Here is a 23,292-nt window from a genome sequence, read left to right on the forward strand (position 1 = left end):
AGCCCAGCCAGGTGATGGGTTCTTGACCTGTTAGTGACCCAGTGGGGCTTTGTACATCCGGGTGAAAGGGAAGCAAATACGTGGTTCTTGGCAGTGCCCAGCAAGGAAAGTGGATGGGTCCCCTGCACTCAGCACCTTGCAGCTGGTCTAGTCTAGAAACACCAGGACCAATATCTCTCCTTCTGCTTCTTAGGGTGAGGTGGGGGAAGTGGGAGGAGGTAAGGCAGGCCCTGGGCAAGGGTCAAGCACAGAGAAGGGAGGATCAAAAGGCCAACATGGTATTTGCTTGTTCCAGATGCTTGCCAAAGGCCACAGGTAGCTGACTGACAGCTGGAGCACAAAGCCCAAATCTTCCTCAGGACTTGAGCATTCTGGAATTCTCCAGTGGGAAAAGGTAGGGGGGAAGGCCTCAGATGGGTTCTCAACTCTTTCCTAGCCAAGGGAAGAGTGGGCTTCTTGAGCCAGACAAGGAATCCAGCTACCCTGCCCCCAGCACCCCTGAGAACCCCAACTAGATGGTTTCTTGTTTAAATCAGACTTTGCAACTCCCTTCTCCTTCTGCAGGCAAAAGTGGAAATTGGAAGGCAAGACCTGTGATGGCAAGGACTTGAAAATTGTTTATAATTTCCAAGTGTGTGGTAGAGAGAGTGACAGGTGCATGATGATTACTGTGTGATTCCATCACTTTGTAGGAAAGTTAATCCCGAGGTACTTTTTTTTCAAAGTCCTTTCCCAAGGTTTTGAACTTGATTCTTCTCCACCAGTCCCTTGGGTTTATTTTGAATACTTCCTTCTTGGGAACTTCTACAATAAGCTCTTCTCGCTGGTGCCACTTGTTCTAGACTAATGTCAACGTTCGGTTTTATTTTTCCTGGGACGAGAATGGCAAACATGCTTCGTTTCAAGTGCCACGTAAGCCAAATAGTGGCGGCTACCTGGAGCTCAGCCTTGGGAAGAAATCTGTGGCCAAGACCAGACTCAGCAGGAAATTATGCTATGATTGATTAGTAATATGTACCAGGGACATGGGACAGAGGAGAGGTAATTCCTGAGCTATCCCCTATGTGGAGATTAAATTAAATTTCCTCCCCTCTACCCAGCCATAAGACCGTTAAAATGAAAAGTTATACAAGAGTCCAATATACTGTGCCCAGCACAGGGCCCTACCTGTTCCAGAATGGTCTAGCTTCCACTCAGCTTCCGCTGTGAACTTCCTACAAAGTAGTCACCAACAGCTCCCCATGGCCTACACCAATGCAGGTGGTCCTTCAAATTCTGGGCCCAATTTTCCTCCCTGGGTTCATCAACACGTGTTCTTTTGCGCCTCCTTGCCTTTGCCTGGAACATGTCTCCCTTTCTTGTTATCCTTTCAGACCCAGCCAACATGGCCATCCCACTGTCCAGTCTTCCTTGTTCCCCAGACGGACTCTGCCCCTCCGTGGTCTGTTTCCCCCACAGCGTTCTGTCCATTTCCCCGTTCGAGTAATAGACCAATAAACAGCACCAAAAAAGCATTCATAAACTGCAAAGGATTACAACCACCGAGCATCTCGGTGCTTGTGGAGCGAGAGTGAATTCTTCTGAGGGAGAAAGGCACCCTTTGACTCCTCGGAGCCTGGAAGGTCCTGGTTCCTCCTCTTCCCCTTGGAAACGCTTAATGAAATAAACAAGCTCCAGGTCGAGCCTCAGCCACGCCAACTTCAGGCTCCTCGAACCCTACGTCCTGACGCTCCCTCGTTCATGTCTGCCCCGATGTGACTCAGCACGATCACGTGCCTCCCCGCGAAGCCAGGTTGCACGGGGCCCCCACACGGGGAGATGGCTGGCTTTTTCCCATGTGAACAAGTAATACAAGATATGAAAATAGAAATGGACGGAGGAACTCCACCCGACTGCTGATTGGTCTCACTGAGCTAAAAAGGAGAATGGGGTTTTAAGACCCGGGCAAAATCAACAATGAATTGGCTTGTGGGGAGGAAAAGAGATGGCATTTTCTTGAGCTAAAGAGACTAAAAATAGTGTAAGGTTTTCCAAGAGGCTGCAGTGGCCCTTCAGGATATGACTGTGAAGCGTTTATTCCAACAGTTATTGGCACACGCAAAGTCAAAGCCGTTGGCGGGCCGTCTGGTCGCCAGGCCCCGGGAGGAGAGGGTTGCCTCTTGAACGTCAGGCCTCAGCTCTCAGCAGAGCTCCCGCCCAGAATGCCAGCCTTGTCCCCACATGGAGTCCAGATGCCCCATGCCCTGGTTCCAGCCACTCCCCTGAACTGCATTTCTCAAAGAGAAATTACAACGCGGGGAGAGTCAGATCTGAGCCAATAGAGGCTACCCTAAGCATAAAACTTCCTCCAAATCTCAGATATATCCTGAGAATTCATGAAAACTATCTCATTCTACTAAAAATAAATAAATAAATAAAAGTCCCAGTTTGTGTGAGTGTTTAGAAATCAGTTAGTTCGGGCGCCTGGATGGCTCAGTGGTTAAGCCTCTGCCTTCAGCTCAGGTCATGGTCTCAGGGTCCTGGGATCGAGCCCCGCATCGGGCTCTCTGCTCAGCAGGGAGCCTGCTTCCCTCTCTCTCTCTCTCTACCTGCCTCTCTGCCTACTTGTGATCTCTGTCTGTCAAATAAATAAATAAAATCTTAAAAAAAAAAAAAAATCAGTTTGTTCTCCAATCTCACAATTACATCATTGTTCCAGAAAGGAAGGTGGTGTTTATCCTGGGACATCAGGAGCTCCCCAGCCCACCACTGCCTGTGCCTGGCACCCCACAGTGACATAAAAGAAGCTCTCACTGAGGACCTCAGTCTCAGAGCTCCTTCAGCCATCAAAGGGAATCACTCATTCACCCATCAGTCCATTCATTTATTCACTCAACAGGTATTTACTGGGTTCCTTTAATGGCCCAGAACTTGGGATGAGGCGAGGAGGATCCCAGCCCTCCAGGAACTGTCGCCGAGGGAGAAACAGACCGGAACATGAGGCATCACACAGCTCCTCGATGAATGTTCCAGCAGGGAATAAACACCACGGCCCTGGGGGCAGGGAGGTGGGGCTCCGGAAAGCCTTCCACGGAAAGCACAAACCAGACTACTCCAGCCTAGCAGTCAAGACACGTGGGTGTCCCTGGGCACACCAGTTAACCTCTCAGTTTCCTCATCCATGAAATGGGTACAACAGCTTCACACAGGTTTCACGGGGATTACAGTAGTTATGTAATGCAACGTGATTCAGGCTAAGGTTCGATAAATATTATCTGTTGAACGGAGAGCCGAGGAGTGGATGGAGCTGGGATGCCGGGGGGGGGGGGGGGTGATGGGGGCAGAGACAGAGGAGGAGGGAGGGCAAAAGCGTGTTCCAGACAGAGCGAACACCATGTTTAAGGACAGAAACTCAATAAATATTTGTTGAATGAATAAATTCTTTAACGGAAGTGAGAGCAATGCAACCTGAGCGAGCCACACCCTTTATCTCTCGTTTCCTGGTAGGTGTGTGTGGAGGTGGACAAGAGAGGCCCCTCAGCCAGGCACCTGCAGGCAAGCCTGCTGCATTTTTCTAACCAGCATGTCAAACACTTCAGGGCCAAGACTGAGTCCTTCTCTTCTCCCAGGCCCAGAGCCCTGAGCCGGTAACCCCTTAGGGGTGACCAATTCCCCTCTCTCTTCCCTCTTTCGGCTATTTCACCGTCATCTCCACCCTGGGAAAGGACTTGACCAAGATTATTGGAGAGAGCTCATGCGTGACCTGAGAAAAGCAAACAGGGGCAGGGGTTGGACAAGGAGCCCTGAACCTGTGGTCAGAGGCCCTGGATTCAAGTCCTTGTTCTGCCAGCCGGCAGCCCTAAGACCGGTGACCTTGGGCGAGTCGCCTAGGACACCAGTCCCAAAAGCCCACGGGGCTCCCATGATGAGCAGGTTTGGGGAGGGAGAGGGGTGAGCAGTAGGGTCACCAAGCATCCTGGTTTTCATGGGACTGAGAGATTTCCTGAGATTTAGGGCTTTCAGTGCCCAAACCAGGAAAGTCTCAAGCCAAGAGGGGTGACCTGGTCACCTGAAGCCTTGCCTCTCCCCTGCCATGTTCGGCCCCCTCTGCTTCCCTAGACCTGCATCACAAGTCAGCACAGAGCAGCACAGAGCCCTTTGGCTCCAAGGCTGAGCCATGGGGCCATGTCTATGCGGAAGGAGGGAAGAAGAGGAAGAACAAAGCTTTGATGATGCCACCATGATGTTTCTCCACTGGACACTGGCTGCGATTCACTAAGGTGGCCCGCTGTTTGTGGGTCGGGCCAGAGTTGCTCAGAGATTCAACGTAGGGCAAAAACCAGGCTAGCCGGGGACTGGGGGCACAGACGGAGGGCTGGTCTGTGCTGCTCTCCAACGGGTTGGGGTGATGGAATTTATGACCCTGGTGGCCCTGAGCCCATCGCTCGTCCCCACAAGAGCTAACTGGGCTGGTCAGCCCCATGTTGACCCGCCAGCCAAAAAGTAGGCAAGAGGCTGCAGGCAGGTGCTCTCAGCTGAATGGCCCTTCTCAGGATGGGCTCCACCCCATCCACGCTGGTTACAAGGGGACAGCCTCCTGGGACCTCTGCTCAGAACCCCATTGCGGGCCCTGCCATGGAGATCACAGCGGGCTCCCTGCCATCCCGTTGGAGAGACAGCTTGTGTTTTCAATTACCAGTCCCCGTTTCCACCCTGCTTTGGGCTCGGATGCCAGGCTATATTAGGGCATGCCGAGACAGGCCTGTGGGGCTTTCTCATTAGCCACAGCACATCGTATTTTTAGGGGCGGCCAAAACAGAGACAATGCCAGAGGGCTGCCTGTCTCCCTGATTCCCTGAGCGCTATCTCCAAGAACATACCACACTCGAAGATCCGAGGGCCCCCATGGTTCCCACTGCAGCCTGGAAAGGAGTCATCTCTGAGAAAGGGGCGAGTGATGGGATGAATCAGAGGCAACAAGGAACATGGCCCCTCTGCCTGTTTCTCCACCCACTCAAGCCACCTACACTCAGCTGGCCCCAGGCCCTACCGAGCTCCTGGTATCTTATGGCCCCAGGCAGAAGGATAAAGATTCAAGACGCATGTGGGGACCAAACTGTCTTCCTCAGAGCCACCTTCCTGTCCCTCTGGTCCCTCCAGAGGGACCAGAGCAGCGCGGGGGGCCTACCACCCTCTTGTCTGTTCCGTCCATCGTCACTGCAGCAGGAACCTCACAGTTTCCAAAGTGCTGCCCCACTCATGGGAGCATCAGACTCACCCACGGGGCTTGCTGTGGGACACCTGTTCCACAGCTGAGACCATAAAAAGGGAGTTGATGGGCCCAGGTCCTGGAGACAGTATATGCGGACTTCGGGGCCTCAGTCGAAGTGGCTGAGAAGCCAAGGCCCAGCCGCCCGGTGAAGCCGCACTCTTGGTCAGCGAGGAGGAGCTGTCAGGAGTGGGATTCCTTCCCCGAAGACCCTGATTACCTGCTCACGGTGGACGCAGCAAGTCCTGCACGTGCCGGAGCCCTCGGTACTTCTCTCCTGTCCCAGCCGTCGTCTCGAGCCGGGACAGTCACCCTCATGGGAGTGGACAGTGCTCCCCATGACTTTCCACCTAACTCTGGTCCCTATTCCTGTTCCACCTTAAATCAGCCTCTCTGGCTCGCTCTCTGACTCTCACACACAACATACACAGACGGGCACACATGTGCACTTGCCCGTGGTGACTCTGGGATGAGAAGAAACCCCCCATCCCCCAGGCCAGCTCGGGGTGCAGGAGGAAGACAAGGCTATTCCTCCTGTTCTTCCCCAGTTCACAACCGAGCACAGTGCCACTGTACAGGGCCTTGGGCTGAAGGATGGCTCCCAGAGCGGGGCTATGGTCATACTGGGGCAGAGGTAGCAGAGCCGAAGTCCCACTTCAATGCAGCGGCTTTGGAAACAGGGCTGGGATCTTCAAGATCTCTGTGTCCATGAGATCCTTACAATAAGGCCGCAGACAGAAGGCAGGGACCCTTTCCAGATGCTTCCACACTCTCTTCCAGAGAAAGGAAAGGGCAAGCCCTTTGCCTAGTGCTCTGTGGCCGCCAGCCCTTCCATGCCAGGCATGCGTCATGGGGTCAACTTCTTTCTTTCATTGACCACTTCCTCCAACATCTGGCCACCCCACCTACACCTCCCTTCCCACATCTAACTTCTGCTCTTTCCTCACACCCACTGGCTGCCTCCTATCCCCACGGCAGCAAAGATCCTAAGATCGACAAAGCCCTATCAGATACCCTGTATCTGCAGGGCACAAGAGTAGGCGAGGTTGGTTTGTAGAGAAGGAAGGCATAGTCTCAACCCACCCAGCAGTTTCAGGTTAGTTAGAGAGAAGGGAAAAGCTTACATAGACCCCACCACCACCACCAAAAAAAGATGACAATATGACAAGATAAAAAGATCCAGGATTCATCCCCCTAGGTGGTGGAATTAAGCACTCTGGAAAGATCAGAAGGTCAGCCTTGGGGGGGGACACCAGGAAGAGGAATTGGTAGAGTTGATGACAGCCCAGTTTGTCTTGGAAAGACAAGACAAATGTGGACTTCAGGCATCTCTCTCTTTCTGGTACCACATAACTTAGAAGGAACGCAGGTCTGCAGATCCCAGAGCCCAGACTCTTGACCTCAATGTTCTTTCATTTTCCCTGGACTCACGTCACACAGAGCTGATTTACAACCATAACTGACACTTAGAAGATTCATGCCCAATCACCACTGCACAGTTTCAAAGGCTGGGATCCATATGCATGTGTAAAGAAGCAGAATGTAAGTGCAGAAAGCTGGAAACCCAAATGGCCCAGGCGCTTAGCCCATATGGTTTCATTTTGCCAACGAGATCAAAGAAGAATATTCCAAAAACTCAATAAACATGCAAAAAAAATGCATACACATTTCAACAACCTCTAAATCCCATTCCTGGAAGGTCTGGCCATGAAATCAATCACTGGGTGACAACAGCTCCTGTTTGGGGACAGTCAGGATTTGAGCCATAAACTCGATTTCTTCTGGTAATGAAGACAGTGTTGGACTATTTGCTCAGCCAGGAAACTGCTGTGAGAACAATTGTTCTGTCCTCTTTAAAAACACATTAAAAGTAAACTCGACCCTGGAAGTGGAAATCTGGATGACCAGGAACCTCACACCTCCCACCCACAGCTTCGAAGAATTCCAAGAACCAATGGATGACCGCTAGTTCCTCCCAACTCTTCCAAGCAGTTGTACCAACTATGCCTGTAAACATGGTCTGTAGGCTCCCACAACGTGTGCGTGGCTTAGGGGTTTCTAATATTGGAATGATGGCCTCCAGACAAGTTCAAAGAACTATTTAAGGCCATTGGAAACCAAGAACAGTGTTGACACAGTTTAAATAAGAGAATGGGCCCTAACACTAGGACCAAGTGCCACTGGCTGACGTACAACTATACTCACCTCAAGGTCATGCAGCCTTTCAGGTAATTTTGACCCAAAGATCACAGGGCTGTACCCACTGGGATTTTCTTGGTTTTAAGTGACAGAAAACCCAACTGAACCGGCTTAAATAAATGGAAGGGAATTTATCAACTCGTGAATTTTTCTTTTTTAAGTCTAGACGTAGGTCTTATTTCATGCACATCTGAATTAGGGACTAAACTGATGTCATCGAGACTCCATCTCCTTCTCAGCTCTGCTCTCCACCATGGTCACCCCAGGTGATAGCTGGACCTAGAAGGTCCAGTCAAAAAGCATACCTGCCTCTCTCCCAACAGTTCCAGCAAAGTCTTCTGGGATCTCATTGGTTCTGACTAAGTCAGGGATGGATCCATGACTGCTATGGCCTGAATGTTTATATTCACCCACAAAATTTGTATTTTGAAACCCTTAACCTGCAATGTGATGGCCTTAGGACATAGGGATATGGGAGGTGCTCAGGTCCTGACAGTAGAGTCCTCATGGATGAGATTCATATTCTTATAAAAGAAACCCCAGAGAATTCTTTGCCCCACCTGCCATACAAGGATAAAACAAAGTCTTTAACAGGGAAGAGGGTCCTCACCCAATTACGCTCGCACCCTACTCTTGGACTTTCTAGCCCCAAGAACTGTGAGAAATGAACCTCTGTTGTTTATAAGTCACCCAGTGTGTGATATCATGGTCTGTGTAACAGGGGACTGAAGGGACTAAGACAATGACCTGGTCACTATGGTCAGGGTGGGACATACACTATGGCCTTCATGTCTGGGCTTAGCTCATATGACCATCTTGGAGCCCAAGAAGAGCCCATATGACGACCATCCTGGAGCCTACCCCGACCACAGGGGCTGACAGTAGTAAGAGGAAAGTGTCCAAACACAGACAGGGGCGGGAGGAGAGAGAGAAGGGAGTGGGATCTCTGGAGGCAAACCACAAATGTTCACCTCCTTATACCAAATGAATCCATTTTCACATGTGGATATCGTCATACACACGACCTTGATGAGCTCCAGATAGATACCATCACCTCTGTTCTCTCTGTCCCAGGGCAGGAAGATTCCTGGAAATGCTTTGGGAAAGCCAGGGAGAAAAAGAACAAAGCCCAGGAAGAGTTTAGAGGTGACCCCTTAGCAAAGTGCATGGTAGATCTCCTGTCTCCTTCCACTTTGCTCCCATGGTCCTCTGCCCATGAGAGCCGTGTAGGCCCTATCTGCAAAGCTGCAATCAAGGGAGTGTGAGTCATCCCTGCCCCCTCACAGTAGGGCCCCCGGGACCGGGTCAGAGAGGCATGTCCAAGACAATCTCCACACGTTGCTGGGACAGAGAGCAGGCGGTGCCATTACTGAACAAGTAACGTCCAAGGCTCAGAAGACGGCAGCAGGAGCCAGATCCAAAACAAAACAAATTTAACACAAGCACACAAGTGACCACATTGGTCACCAGCACAGTCAAGAGCAAGCTATGACAGGTGCTGGGCAGGGGAATTATGGTGAGTGGTTCTGGACCAGTCCCATGAACAGGGATTACATCCCAGGGCTGCCTGAAGATCTGTGAAAGGGGTGGGAAGACCCAGGCCCTGCTGGGTCCGGGCCACATCACAGAGAACCCAGAAGCAGCTACTAATGCACAAAGTTTCCCTGGCTTGAGGCTCCCCCCTCGCAGTCTCCATGAGGAGTGACATAGAGGAGCAGAGTCACCCAGAAAGCAAAATAGAGGGTGGGGTGTGTTGTTGTCCCCCAGGGGGCCACCATGATTGTGATGGTGAAGCTGTGAATCATACAAACTGATTGCTTCTGACCCCTTTCTTGTCCTTCCCCATGCAGTCAGGGCCAGGCTTAATGAGCTGAAACCACCTTTTGTACATGGACCGAAAGCTGGAACAGGAACACTTGTCCCCAACCCCCAACTCCACTGCTCTGAGTACAAACATCTAGATCAGAGTTCTGTTTCAAACCCATCTGGGATGGTTAGTTTTATGCGTCAGATTCGGCTAGTCCCAGATACTTAGTCAAATGTTATTCGAGATATTTCTGTGAAGGCATTTTTAGAGGAGATTCACATTTAGATCAGCAGACTCTGAGTATAGCAGTTAGCTCCCTGTGGTGGTGGTGGGCCTCGCCTAGTCAGCTGAGGGCCTCCACGGAGAGACTGACCTTCCCCAAGCAGGAGGAAATTCTGCGAGCAAACTAGCTTTGGACTCAAACTGCAGTTCTTCCTGGGCCTCCAGCCCACCCGCCTATCCTGCAGGTGTTGGAGGTGTTGTTCTAGCCTCCACTATTGTGTGAACCACTTCTCTAAAGTAAATCCACATGGTAAATGATGATGATGATGATGGATAGGTGGATGGATGGATGTGTAAACAGAGGCATAGACAGGTATGTGCATATGTTGGAGAGACAGAGTTAGAAATGGCCGAGAGAGAAAGACAATGGAAAGAGAGAGAGAAATGTATACATACATACATCCTGTGGTTCTGTTCCTCTGCAGAACCCTGATTAATATACCAGCTGTCTGGGTTTAAACCTGAAACCCTTTCCACATCCCCACACACTCATCCCACTGTCGTAGGAGATGAATATGTAGCCTATCTACCGTATCCCATATATATTTGCATCACATATACTATATACCATACACACACACACACACACACACACGCCCCTCCACGCCTCCAGGCTCTGCAGAAAGGTGTGCTCTCTGGGGATCCCTCCATGATCCTCAGGCTCTAAGGTCTACAGCCTGCAGGTCAGTCCACACACCCGGGAGCACCTGCCTTCATTTCTAGTCATTTCAGGCACCAAGGAACAGCAGAACCACAGCTCATGAAGGTCAGAAGAGCCAGAGATGTCAGCGGCTTCCACCAAAGCCCAGAGAAAAGCCGTTTTACTAGACCCACCACTGCCTAAAAACCTTTAGGAGAGGGCCCTTATCAAGCCGGAGGAAGGCTCCCCCCCCGCCCCATAGACTGCTCTGTCTGGTCCCCGAGAATAGAATCTGCTCCGCCCCACCCAGTGGGCATGCGTATGCAGGGAGTGTCCCACAGCATGTGCCTGTTTCACACTTGACACAATGTATTCTCCTGTGTGCCTGCCATTCTGTGTCTGAGCGTGGTTCCCGAAGGTCCCATCTACCGAGTGGGGTGCCCTCCGTCACATCACGTGTCATTCACCCATTCATCCGACAAAGGCTCAGTGGACACCTACTGGGGGCTGGAGGTGCCTGGGACCCAGCAGGAAACAAAGCCCTGCCCTGCGTGGAATGGACACTCCCGTAGGTAGAACATGATAAGCACACGGGTATGACATGATACCCACGCAGCCAGGACGCTGTGGAAAAAGATCTTACCCAATTTTTCAGAGAAGGACAGTGAAACTCCAGAAAAGGAAACAACTTGTCCAAGGTCACAGAGACAGCCAGAAATGAGGCCACAGAGCCGCCCACGTCTGTCTAACACCAGCACCCGAGCTCCCCTTCCCCGGGTGCCGGAGAGCATGGGAGAACATGCCGGCGACCAGTGGCTGGAAGGCAAGATGGCTTTCCGAAGGCAGAGTATCTGCATTTCTCATGCTCTCCTCGCCTTTACATCTCCAGCTCGCCTGACCAAAAGTTCCCTATGATGTGGGCACAGTGGATCTGGCGAAGATGCCAGGCCCTGGCTCGAAAGCCACATGAGCAAGAAGAGCGGCAGTGAGCAGACCCTCCCGCAGAGCTCCAGAAGACTCCAGAGGCAGTCCCGTTCGGGCATCGGCTGCCTTCAGGGACCGCGAGGGAAGTTGGCAGGGAGTCAGACCCATGTTCTAAGCCCTGGGAAACTTAATGCCAAACCTCGGCTCCTTTCCTCCATTAAAATTAAAAAGTACTGCGGTGAAGCTTGGCTTTGCAGTTTGGGTGTGATTTCCTGAGGCAGCTGGGGAAGACTGTGCGTGGTGTTCCCGGTGCAGGACAGCTTGGGCAGTTATGGAGGAAGAAACGAGGGAGCTGGGATCAGGAGACAGTAAAACCCACCTGCGGGGAACAAGGCAGCAAAGAGCAGGATCCTGGGTGCCGGGAGACCTTGGTTTCAGGGCTGCTGCTCTGGAGACCACTGTGGTCATCATGGGTCTTAGACAGGCTTCAGCGTTCATCCACTCCCACTTTCTCGCTCTACTGAAGAACACAAGGTCTTTCTTTCATCAGGCTGGAAATGAGAAAGCCAAGAGCCTAAGAGGTCACATCCCTGTCACAGATCACTCCGAAACAATGGCTCTACGGGCATGCTGTTGGCTGCCCCCAACTGGCCAGCCCAGCTTCATGAACAGACCCCAGCCTCCAGCTCTCAGGCTGGGGTGGAAAGTTCCTGCCCTCTGCTGAGCACTGCCCTGGGGAACCCACCAAAACGCTAGCAACTATGACCAAGTCACAGTGAGGAAACAGGCTTGGTCACCTTCTTGAGGTCACAATCAAAGCCTCGGGACAGATCCAGGACGGGAATCCCAGCTTTCCAACCCCAGTGTCTTACCAGGAACACCAGCCATTCCCTCCAAGACCTGGGACGCTCCGGGAATGCCTCAGAGAGGAGGATCCCTCTCAAGCAAGCAAATGTTGAAAGTGTAACGATTGGGTTTCAAGTCAACAAACAAGTGGAGAATGACAGAAACAGACCCCCCAGGAACCGTGAGCCGGCTGCTCGGAGCTCCAGGGGCAGGCAGAGCAGACAGGCGTGTCAAGTCCCAGGCTCCCCACACTCCTGGCAAGCAGAAGGCTTTTCCCGAGGAGGGGCCTGGACAGGCCTGGTACAGCAGTGAGCAGGGAGAGTCCCCGTGTTGGGGCTTATCAGGTATCTCTCGGCTCCGAGCAGGAGCTCTGGGGTGCTGAGTGTTTGTAAACGCTCATCCGCCCCTGCGTGGCCCCCCAGTCTTCAGCCGCTCGGCCTGCTTGGGTTCCTCCCCGGCCTGTGGTAGACACAACCACCGAGGCTGGGAGATGGAAGCGTGTCAGGCCAGGTTGGACCTACACAGTGCCAAGGCCAACCAAGTCACCTGCCCAAGGGGATGAGTGCATGGAAACCTGCCCGGGAAGCTCTGAGTCCAGGAACCACTAAGGATGGAAATCCACGATGGGGGCGGCAGGGGTACAGTATTTCACGGCAAGGGTACCTCTGAAATCCCAGAGACTGGGTCAGCATAGGGAGGGACTGACACTGCCCTTGGGTGACCCTAGGGACAGTAGGAGCCGTGGCTTCCTGAGGGTCATGTCAGCACCCTGGCCAGGCCACGGTCAGCTCTGGGTTACTGCTCTCAACTCCACCCAGCTAGCCTCCAGCCACAGCCAGAGTGACCTATGAACTGTGCTCCCACCCCCAAAAGCTCTGCAGTAGCTCCCCATTGCCCTCGAGACAAAGCTTTCCAGGTGGCTGTGTGACAGGCCCTGCCCCCTCCCCCTCCCCGCCTGCCTTTCAGCTTCTCACGCCCAGACCCACCAAAGTGGGCTCTGCTGAGTTGCTTGAACAGACGAAACTTCCCCCCCCAACCCCCACGGTCCTTGCCAGACCCTTTCCCACCCAACCCTCTGTTCTCATCTGGCTGTCACTTGGGAGGATCCTCCCCAGTGCCTGAGCCCAGGCCAGGCCCCCTGGCAGTGAGTCCCCACTGCCTCCTGCTTACTACTCCATGGTGCCCACTTACTATCTGTCTCCCTCTGAAAGGTGTGTGGCAAGACAAAGCCCCTCGGTATCTTGTTAACCACTCTGTCCCCAGCACTGAGCACAGAGCAAGATCAGTGATCTTAGTTTGGGGACAGTTCCCAAAAAGAACTGTTGAATGAATGAATGGATTCATCATTCGTTTAAAACTCCTGAGGCCAAGGCATAAAAAAGGAACTTTAAGGTGAGGATCTGCTGGGAAAAAAAAGGCTACGAGGTACACACAGGTGCTAAGGAAGGAACCCCAGAATCCCCAGCCTACCCTGGGGACTGGTGGGGTCACTGACCCGGGCAAGTCCTCACCACTCCTCACCAAGCCCCAGCTTCGTGGGTCACCACCCGGCATCTCCTAAGCTGGAACCAAGCCACAGGCATGGGGAGAACCTGGAGAGCTTTGATCAAGAGCCCAGCCCATGGTTCCCTGGGCTCTCTCTCACCTGACTCACCAGCGGGCAGGGAGGACGGTCCGTGTGTCTGAGTCCACTTATGTCTGTGTGTCTATGTCTCTGTACGCAGGCGCACTCTGCCATTACCCACCACAGAGTGGATGGAAGGAGGGTCTGTTTTTCTTCTACAGCTGCCCAGTGACCCACGCAACTGGCTTGTGGACAAACGGAAGGAACCACACCGCCTGCCTCCCCCCAGCTGTCCCCCAAAGTGGTAGCACCTGGCCGCTCTCGAGCACTGGGTCCTACCCTGGCTGTTCCTGACCTGCCCCTCTGGCCAAAGCCTCTGCCTTGGTCCATCCTGTTCCAAGTCCCAGAAGGCTGTCCCCAGGAGCCGATGCCTCACCCTGACTCTCTCCGGCGCTCACTGCACTCTAAGGGCAGCCCTCTGGTGCGGGACTGAGAGTGAAGGCACTGATTCTCTGGGTTGCCCCGTCCAGGCACGGTCTGACAGTGGCTGCAGTGGCCCTCTGCCCACAGCGCCCACCAGGCTCCCCTCCCACAGCTGCAATTCTAACAGTTTTGGTAACAGCTCCCTCCCTCACCCCCTCAGGCTGAGGGTGCTCACAGCCCCCACTGTGCAACCCCAAGGGGCTTCACCACCATTTGTGGGCTCCCCTTCAGCTTGCCTGCACCCTCTCAGTAGTCCCCTTTTTAATCTCTCTTGACTAGCCGTTTTAGGATGCCATCTTGTTTTTTCAGATACAGATTCTAGAGAGGCCCCAAGTTCCTGCCCTTGACGGATGGAGAGAGACTTAAAGTCCAGTCCAGCTTGGCCTCCCAAACCATCCTGAACGCTCTGGAATCACATAAATTCCCTCTTCCATGGAGAGTGGCTGTTAAAAAAAAAACACCTGCTGGAGAACCAGCGTTGGCCTCTCCAAAATGTCCACAGTCCATCCTCCTGTCCTCCTCCTAGGAAGCTCTAGTAAGCTCTGTTATCATGGTAGGGACCGGGGATCCCAGCCTTGGGGGTGAGGAGGAGCCAAATCACAAGTTGGAGAGGGGCCAAGTGTGATGAGAATCAAGGACACAATACCGCAGTCCCCTTTAATTCCCTTTGTGACCTCTTCCTCTAGGACACACACATTTGCCCTCAACTCCCCTGATGCTTCTACCCCAGGTCCTGGTGAGCAAAATATCCCCATGAAAGAGGTCTTGAACCTGTTTGCACATGGAGAGACATGTGCACACACATACACATTCACATACATTCTCACACACGTACATGTAGCCCTTCACACACGTGAGCACATACACTTATTCACATGTACACACATACATAAAGGTAAAACCCACATTTGAAAAACACACCGAACTTCCACCCAAATTTTCAGTGAGGCTCATGACTCTTTAAGCCATTTATTCCCAAGGACAACCTCTGGCCCTGCCCAGTGGCTTACCTGAAGCAGAGACACAAGGAGAAAGCAGAGTCAGTCTTTCATAGAATCTTAAAACGGATCAACAGAAAGGCCCAGTGAGATTTCTTAGCCCAACATTACCCAACAAGTGTTCCAGTGAATGTGAGTCTCTGAGCTGCTCTATGAAAAATAAAATTCCGCAGTCCAGGCAGTTTGGGAAACAGGCCGACATATTATCCCCTCTCAGAGAATCCCAAGGCTCTGTGAGGTCCTGAAGAAAAGGTTCCTGCTAAAGGTCATTTCACACAGCATTTCAGTGGTAGATGATAGGTAGACAGATGGACCAAGAGACAGATAGTACATATGTGAAGAGGAGGAAAGAGAGTGGGAAACTGAGATTGATTTTGAAGTTAAACTCTATGTACACATGTTTAAATAACATTGACATAGACCAACCATTTTCATAATTAATAGAGGCTCAGAAAGGGCTTTGCCCAAGGTCACTAGCTAGTAAAAGGCAAAGGTGGGACTAGAACTCAGGCCTCCTAATGCCCACACTTCTTCCAACAGGCTCTGTTCCTGTTTTTTTTTTGTTTTGTTTTTTTTTTTTTAATTTAATTCTAACCCCCAGGATCTCTGGGAATCGAAGAGATCAATGCTATTTTCAAAACAAACCCTGGTGTTTGTGACTGCCCTTGGTGACCTCACAAGGCTTCCCTCACAGACACACCCTCTGCTGAGGAAGACGCCCCCTCCTGCATTCCCGTCTCCCAGGGTGGCAGGGCCCAGGGCGGAGGCCTGAGGGCTAGGTCTGATGAGGAGTCCTGGCTCTGGCAAGGCCAGGGGCCTGGATACTGGGTCCTGCTACTCTACTTGAGGTGGGGAGGGAGGCTTCCTGACTGGTGAACCCAAATGGCACAACGCTCACAGTGCCATCCCCAGGGATGGGGTTGGAGAAATGAAAGCCGAGGTCTGAGGCCTGGGTGTGCCTCCTCGGCCCGGCACTCCTTCTACAGGGCTCAGCTACTAGAACTAGAGCTCTCTTCCCACCCCTCCTCCCTCAGCCAAGGTCCTGGCACCCTGCCTCCCATGTCCTATCCCCTGAGCTCCCAGCCACAGTGACCTCTCCCTCACTGCACACTCATGGCCCAGAGAAATGCCCAATGCCCTCAGTGGGCCTGGACCTCCACTGCCCCTCACCCCTCCCCCACCCCCGCCACACAGTCACCGGGGTTTGGCTACTTAATTAAGTCTTCCTCCAGCACCTCCTGTCTCCCCACGCAGCATGGAGGCTTCCAAAGCCCAGGGCAGGCCCTAATTTCAGCTACCTCCCGCAGAGCAAGTGCCAGGCCCTGCAGGCGCATACACAGACGAAGAGAACCTTCTCGCGGTGCCCGGCGTGGTGTTTGGCACACAGCAGGCACAGAGGGGGGCCTGGGTTTATGGGCAACTTCCTCCTCCAACAGCAAAATAGAATTCATTTTGGAGCTCCGTCACAGGACAGAGGAACCACAAGGAGGAGGCTTCTGGAGCGCTTCCGGGATGCCACACCACCCATTGGCCTATGAGGGTCTCGGGTCCCTGAACAGCACCATGTCGGGGCAGAAGACATGTGTGGGCATTTCTGGCCCTTGACTCTGATTTGGTTATAGACTCACAGAAAGGGAAAGGCCAAGTGCTTCCCATGCTCCCCTGCAGGTCTTGAGCACAGCTGAGCTGAACAGAGAGAATTACAGGGAGAAGGCCGTGCTCGCGGCTGGGCGCAAACGGGGCACTAGCCCTCCCCAGCTCAAGGTGCCTCCCAGGAGTAAATCTGGCAAGACATGCTTCACACCCAAAAGCCAGTGGCTTTTGATACCTCAACCGAAGTTCCATAAAACAGGAGGTTCAGCTGCAAAGACAGATTCTCCTGGCCTACACACTCAGGAGGAGATGAGGAGAGAAAGGTGTGGGGAAAATCTTATCTCCTGATCCTGAGGCAAAGATCCCCAGTGGGCCACTTCTCCTCAAATCTCCCCCCTGCCCCGCACAGCCCCCCCACCCCCCGCCCCTGCAGGCTGTTGCTTGAGCCCTCCGTGGAGCAAGCAGTGATGACCACTGTGAACTCAGAAACCCAACCCTCACTCCTCCACCTTCCCCCGCCCCATCCATCTCTGAGGCTTCTCAGCTGCTGGCATGGGGGAGGGGGGTGCCCACCAGAGGCCTGCACTGTGTGCCACCATTGCTCATACTTGTCTCTTTCCCAAGCAGCAAGGGCCTCTGGGGGCGAGGGCAAGGCCAACACCTCCCAGGCAGACAGAACAGAACAGAGAGAGTCAACAACAGCAGTGTTTGTATCTGCTCCTTTGTCTGGGACACACAGCCCAGTTCCTGGGGGCTTGCCAGGATGGCCTATTGTCTGGCAGTGTTTGCCTTTGGGGCGAGAGGTGCCCTGGAGTGGGAAGTGGGTGGGGGGAGGGAAAGCAGGGCCCGGCACCACACCAGGCAGCCAGCCTGGGTGCCAGAGGCCATGGCTCATGAAGCCCCTGGGCGAGGAGCCAAGGGCCTGCCCACTCTTCTGTCTGCAGGCTCAGATGACCAGTGACGGCAGGAACTCCCCCCCACACAGAGACCTCTCAGAGCCATCGTCCTCCCCCCCCCCCCAGGCCCCTTCCTGGCTCTTCACTCTCCCACCCCTGCACACCTACCCTCACTCCCAACTCAAGGAAGGTAAGAGACACTGGATAGTACTGCCCAGAGGGGACAGAAACAGCTCAGGGAGAGCCGAGGACCTGCTTCTGGGGGGATGTCCAGCGTCGGTCTGCGCATGTGTTAGAGGTAGCTGGCCTTACCGTTCAGCCTTCCCCAAACCACTGCCTGTGCCTTGATTGCCCTCAAACCCAGCTCCTGCATGAGCAGCTCTCTTCCATCAGGGCCACACGTCCATCAGCTGCTGCTAAACTGAACGAGGCAGCATGTCCCCGGAGCTGTAGGACCCTTCGCAAGTCAGTTCCTCTCTGACTAGGAGGGGCTGGATTTCTGGGTCTCTCAAGGCCCTTTCAGCTTCAAAGTCACAGAACCAGAACCACAGGGCAAGGGTCTGAAGCCATCCTAGACATCAGAGCGGAAACGGATACTACAGGAACGCAACAGGAAGGATCCGGGCCTTCGGCCCGAGACCATTCAAGCCACCAACGAAGACACGGTTCTGTGCAGGTGTCTCCACCACACACTGTGCAGAGACCACACCCTGAGCTGTATACCGCAGGCTGCAGATCCTCACACTGTAAGGAGTCATGCACACTTTGAAGTATACTGCACACTTCGGGGTCTACGCACACTTTGAGGTGTATACACACTTCGGGGCACACAGACACTTTGCAGCATGTAACACTTTGTAGATCTACACACTTGAGCGGTATCCCATACTTTGTGTATCTACCACACTCTGCATAGAGACTTCCCTGCTGGGAGCACTCGCTAGTGTGAATGACTCTGGCAGGGCTCTGAGGCTCAGCCTGCAGACCGGGAACCAGACAAAGCTGGGTGGGATGCCTTTCCGCCATTTGTTAACCTTGAGCAAATCACTTGCCCTCTGAGACTCAGTATCTTCACCTGTACTAGGGGGATAATAATAGTACCTACCTCTTGGGGCTTGAGGGCAAGATTAAATGAAGCTGAGCCTACAATGGGCTCACGATAGCGTCCAGCGCACAGAGACCCCTGGTAAAGGGTGCCTGGGTGCCTTGGTCAGTTAAGCTTCAGACTCTTGTCTGCCAAGGTCACGATAGCAGGGTCGTGAGCTCCCACTTGGGTGGGGAGCCCTTCGTGGAGCCCCCTCCTCCCATTCCTCTTGGAGCCCTGGGTTGGCCTTCCTGGGATTTCAGCTTCTCTTCCTCTCCTTTCGCCCCTCCCCACCCCCCATTGCACGCATGCGCGCTCTCCTGCCCTAAAACGAATCTTAAAAAAAAAGAAACAAACAAACAAACACTTGGTAAATGGTAGCCTTGCCATTGCTCACACTTTCAAAGTTGAGTTGTTTTATAATGTACTCTACTGTTTAATTTAAAAATTTTAATTGAAGAAAAAAAAAAATATATATATATATATAATAGGATGCTCCCAGGGTCGTGAAGCTTTGGAAACTCAGATAACAGACAGAACCATTTAATTCATATTTATTTCACATTTGATCTGTAAACTTTTTATTAAAAAAAATCCACTGTCATTAGCAACGAGTGCTGCCGTTAGTTTATCTTTAGTGAAATAAGAGCGCAGGCCTTAAAGAGTCTCTGTCTAAAACGTGTAGAAACTTCGATGTAAACACGAGGTGTCCGCCCTCCTCCCTTGATTTTGGGAGTTCGTCAATGACATGATCTCAACCAGAAAAGCAAGGGGGAAAGGACAGCACTTTGATACCTAAGAGCTCCCGGGGCAGGAACTGCACGGTTTGGCAGGCTCATTTGTCTTTTTGAACTGTTTACCTTGGGCAAATTGTATCAGGTTTGCTTCTTCCACATAATTTCCACTCCTCCATCTAAAAACAGCAGCTAAAAGATTTCTTGCAGTCAGCACTTTCAGAGAAGGAGGGGCAGGTGCACAAACATACAAGAGAGAAACATACATATTCTTCAAGCAGTGGCCCTGGAGAGAGGGAAGGTGGGACAGAGGGAGGGAGGGACCCAGGAAAGAAAGACTTTTAAAGTGAGTTACTGGGGCGAAGGGTGCATCAGAGGATAATGGCTTTATACACAGGGCTGCTGCAAGGCAAAAAGGTTCGTTTCCTTCTGTCTTGGTCCCTCCTTGTAATATTTACATAGGAAAAGGCAATTATGCTGTTAGGCACAGGGGAAAAAAATGGACAGAAAGCTTTTCCCCCTCAGGGAATCTCAAAGCAGGTCCAGCCCCAAGGGGCAGTCACCAGAAAGGGACTTGCATTGCAAAGGGGCCGGGCCTGAACCTAAGATCATGTGTCTGCCTCAAAGGCATCTCCAACAGCATCACAAGCCCAGACACTGGGGACCTTAGCGTGTACTATCAAAAATAGTGTTTATTTACAGTGGGGGGAAGGGCGGATGGGCAGGGCTGCCCTGAGCATTTTTTTAAAAACAGAGTTGGGGGGAAAGAGAGAGCAATTAGCTAGGACGGGTAACCCCCATCCCTTAATCCTTCGTGAACCATACCCTCTGGGGTCCATTCAGTGCTTTTTTGCTGTGATCTGCACTGACAGCTGGACTCAAGGGAGGTGAAAATACCTTTAGGAAACAATACTGTTTAGGGGACGCCCAGGAACCAAGGAGGATCGCTCCAAGTCATAAGCGACCCTAACAACAACTGGGGGGCCTCCTGTCCCCCCAGCCAGTTCTTTTCCCTGGGGGGAGGGGAGTAGGGAAGAGTAGAGGCCCACAGGAGCCGCAGGGCAAGGCCGGGCCAGGAAAACACCGAGTAGGCAGGACCCGGGTTTCAGTGTGCTGGGACTGCATAGATGCGCCCCTCGATCCCCGCCAACTACAGCGGGCGCCAGTCTGTTCGCGGGCCGCGCACCCGGCGCTCACACGATCCGTTTCCTGTCCCCCCGGCAGAGGATCTTCTTGAAGGCCCGGCGGAAATCGTGGTTGAAGATGGTGTAGATGACCGGGTTCAACGAGCTGTTGCAGTAGCCGAACCAGAAGAAGAACTTGAAAAGCGTGCGCGGCACGGAGCAGCCCACGGCCGTGAGCGTGTACGTGAAGAAGAAGGGGAACCAGCACACCACGAACACGCCGATGACCACGGCCAGCACGAACGTGAAGCGCTTCTCGCGGTTCTGCCGCCCGCGCCAGCGCGACGCCTTGGCGCCCCCGCCACGCTCCTCCCCTGGCCCCGCCGCCGACGCCCCGAGCCCCGTGGCCCCCGGCCCGCGCCGCGGCAGGCTGTCCCCGGGCTTCACCTGGCTCGCCCGGGCCTTGCCCTTGGCCCGGGGACCGCGCTCGGACCTGCGGGGCCCCGGGGGCCGCTCGGCGTGCTCGGACGACGAGCTCTCCTCCAGGTCCAGCGCGTCCGCGTCGCGCGGCCCGGCCGGCGCGGGCTCCCCGGGGGCGCCGTTGAGCTGCGCGGGCAGAGGCTCGGCCTCGGCGCCCACGGGACCCACGCCGCGCTCCGGGCCCAGGCCGTTGGGCCTGCGCTCGGCGCCCCCCGGCGGCGCGGCGGCGGCGTCCGGGCCCCGGCGGCTGGGCGGCACGCGGGTGCGGCGCTTGGCGATCTGGTAGATGCGCACGTAGACCAGGATCATGATGAGGCAGGGCGCGAAGAAGGAGCCGATGCACGACGAGATAACGTACCACTTCTGGTCGTTGATCTCGCAGCGCGGCTCGGCCGGCTGCGGGCCGCCGCCGCCGCCCTTCTTCTCGATGGAGATGAGCGGCGGGAAGGAGATGACGGCCGAGATGACCCACACGGTGACGATGATGGCCTTGATGCGGCGCGGCGTGCGCTTCAGGTTGTACTCGATGGCCTGCGTGATGGACCAGTAGCGATCCAGGCTGATGGCGCACAGGTGCACGATGGACGAGGTGCAGAAGAGCACGTCGAGCGCCAGGTAGATCTCACACCACGCCTTGCCGAAATACCAGTAGCCCATGACCTCGTTGGCCAGCGAGAAAGGGATGACGAGCGTGGCCACCAGGATGTCGGCCGAGGCCAGAGACACCAGGAAGAGGTTCTGGGGCGCCTTCAGCGCGCGGCTTGTGAACACCGCGATGATGACAAGCACGTTGCCGAACACCGTGAGCAGCATGAGCAGGCCGGCCAGGCACACCAGAGTCAGCGTCACCTGCAGGGAGTAAGGGGTGGCCCGGGCGCCGCCCCCTGGCGCCTCGGTCCCGTTCCAGCTCGCGTTGCCCGCGTCCGGCTGCAGGGAGCCCATGGGCGCGAAGCTGCCCTCGGCCAGCGGCTGCTCCTGGCGGAACATGAACGCGGGTGCCCGCTTGCCTGGGTCTGCTGCCAGCTGCCTTCCGGCCCGGCGCCCGTGGGTCCTCCTCTTCCTCCCGCGCCCCGATCGCCCTGCGGCGCCTCACATGGGGAGGGGGCCGCGGGGACGCCGGCCTGAGCTGGGGGGCGGCTAGCAGCCCATGGACCCGGCTCCCGCGAACGGCGCCCGGCCCGCGCTGCTGGCGCTCGTGGGGGGCGACTTCTCCTTCCCAGCTCCGCACAAGTTTTATTTCTAAGCGGCGGGAGAGAGTAGGTCGAGCCGATGGGGAAAGGGAGATTTGTTCTTCAAGAAGGGAGAACAGAAATCATCGGTGGCCTGATCGCTTGGAGGGATGACAGAAAATTTAAAATCTAGCTCTATCTTGACTCTCGAGCCTGAGCGAAAGCAAGAGGTCTTACCGTGTGCGGGGCCCGCCCCCACCCCGGGAGGCAACCGAGGGGCGCCGATGCGGGCCTGGGGTCCTATGTCTGTCTTCTCACATCCCCGAAGCGATTACCGACTCTCTCGCTGCCCCCAGAAGCGGCGATGCCGGCCGGGCCCGGGCTGGGGCCAGGGTGCGGACTCTGCCGCCTCTCTCCGAGCGCCGCCGGACTTCCAAAGTTGCGTGCCCAGCTGGGGCTGGGGCTGGGCGCGCGGAGCTCGGGGGCGGCGACGGCGGCGGGGTGAGCCGTGTGCGGGCCGCATGAAGACGCCCCCGTCCTCAGGTGGGCCGGGGCAGGTGGCCGATGGACCCTCCGAGAGCCGCGGCCGAGGCACACGGTCTCCTTGGGCGTTGGCCCGGCGACTGCGGGCGCTGGGGGCAGCCGAACCGGCCGGGGTCCGAGGGCAGCTTGAGTTGGGGCAGGAACGCGGGGCCAGGGGGAGAAGGTGCTGGGGGTGGCCGGGAGGCGGCGCGCCGGCTGCTAGGCGTCTGCAACGAAGCCGGAGCCGCTGCTGCTCCGCCGCGCTCACGGTGGACTGGTTTTATAGCCCCAGGATCAAGCCGGCGTTGCCGAGCAGCCGGCGTCAGCCCCCACGTGGGAAACCGACCCTCCCCCGCCCCTTGCGCCTCTCCTCCGCGGGTCTAGCGCCCTCGCCCCGCGTGGGACCTTGGGGAGCGCTGCTCCCCTGGTGGGACGGGCTCTTTGGAGAGGCGGGTACCTGGAGCGAGGGGTTTAAAGAGCCCGGGGAGTGGGAGCGGCCCCTGCTGGGAATTGGCCGAGCAGCTCCGGGCCGGCCCAGTCGAGGGCAGCTGGTACCGGGGAGTGCCCCCATCGAGCTGGGTCGGAGGAAAGAGAGTGGGGGACCCTGGCCCGAATCGGGAGCAGCACCCACCGGGACCAGCAGCACCCGAAGCAGCCTGGTCCTGGGCCGCGCCGCTCTCGCCCGCAAGGGCTCCTGGC

General features: G+C 54.9%; 1 protein-coding gene across 1 annotated transcript; it reads right to left on the minus strand.

Moving 5' to 3' along the window:
- Positions 1-19,102: 19,102 nt before the first annotated feature.
- Positions 19,103-22,894, minus strand: ADRA2A (adrenoceptor alpha 2A). The gene has a single exon (XM_059173219.1). It carries the CDS (start codon positions 21,887-21,889, stop codon positions 20,492-20,494), a length of 1,398 nt encoding a protein of 465 aa, XP_059029202.1. The 5' UTR covers positions 21,890-22,894; the 3' UTR covers positions 19,103-20,491.
- Positions 22,895-23,292: the final 398 nt, after the last annotated feature.

This window comes from Mustela lutreola, chromosome 4 (genome assembly GCF_030435805.1).
Source record: "Mustela lutreola isolate mMusLut2 chromosome 4, mMusLut2.pri, whole genome shotgun sequence".
NCBI classification, from domain to species: domain Eukaryota; kingdom Metazoa; phylum Chordata; class Mammalia; order Carnivora; family Mustelidae; genus Mustela; species Mustela lutreola.

Bases quoted from the DNA above. Each gene is read 5' to 3' on its own strand.
- ADRA2A (XM_059173219.1), bottom strand. From the start codon at position 21,889: ATGTTCCGCCAGGAGCAGCCGCTGGCCGAGGGCAGCTTCGCGCCCATG.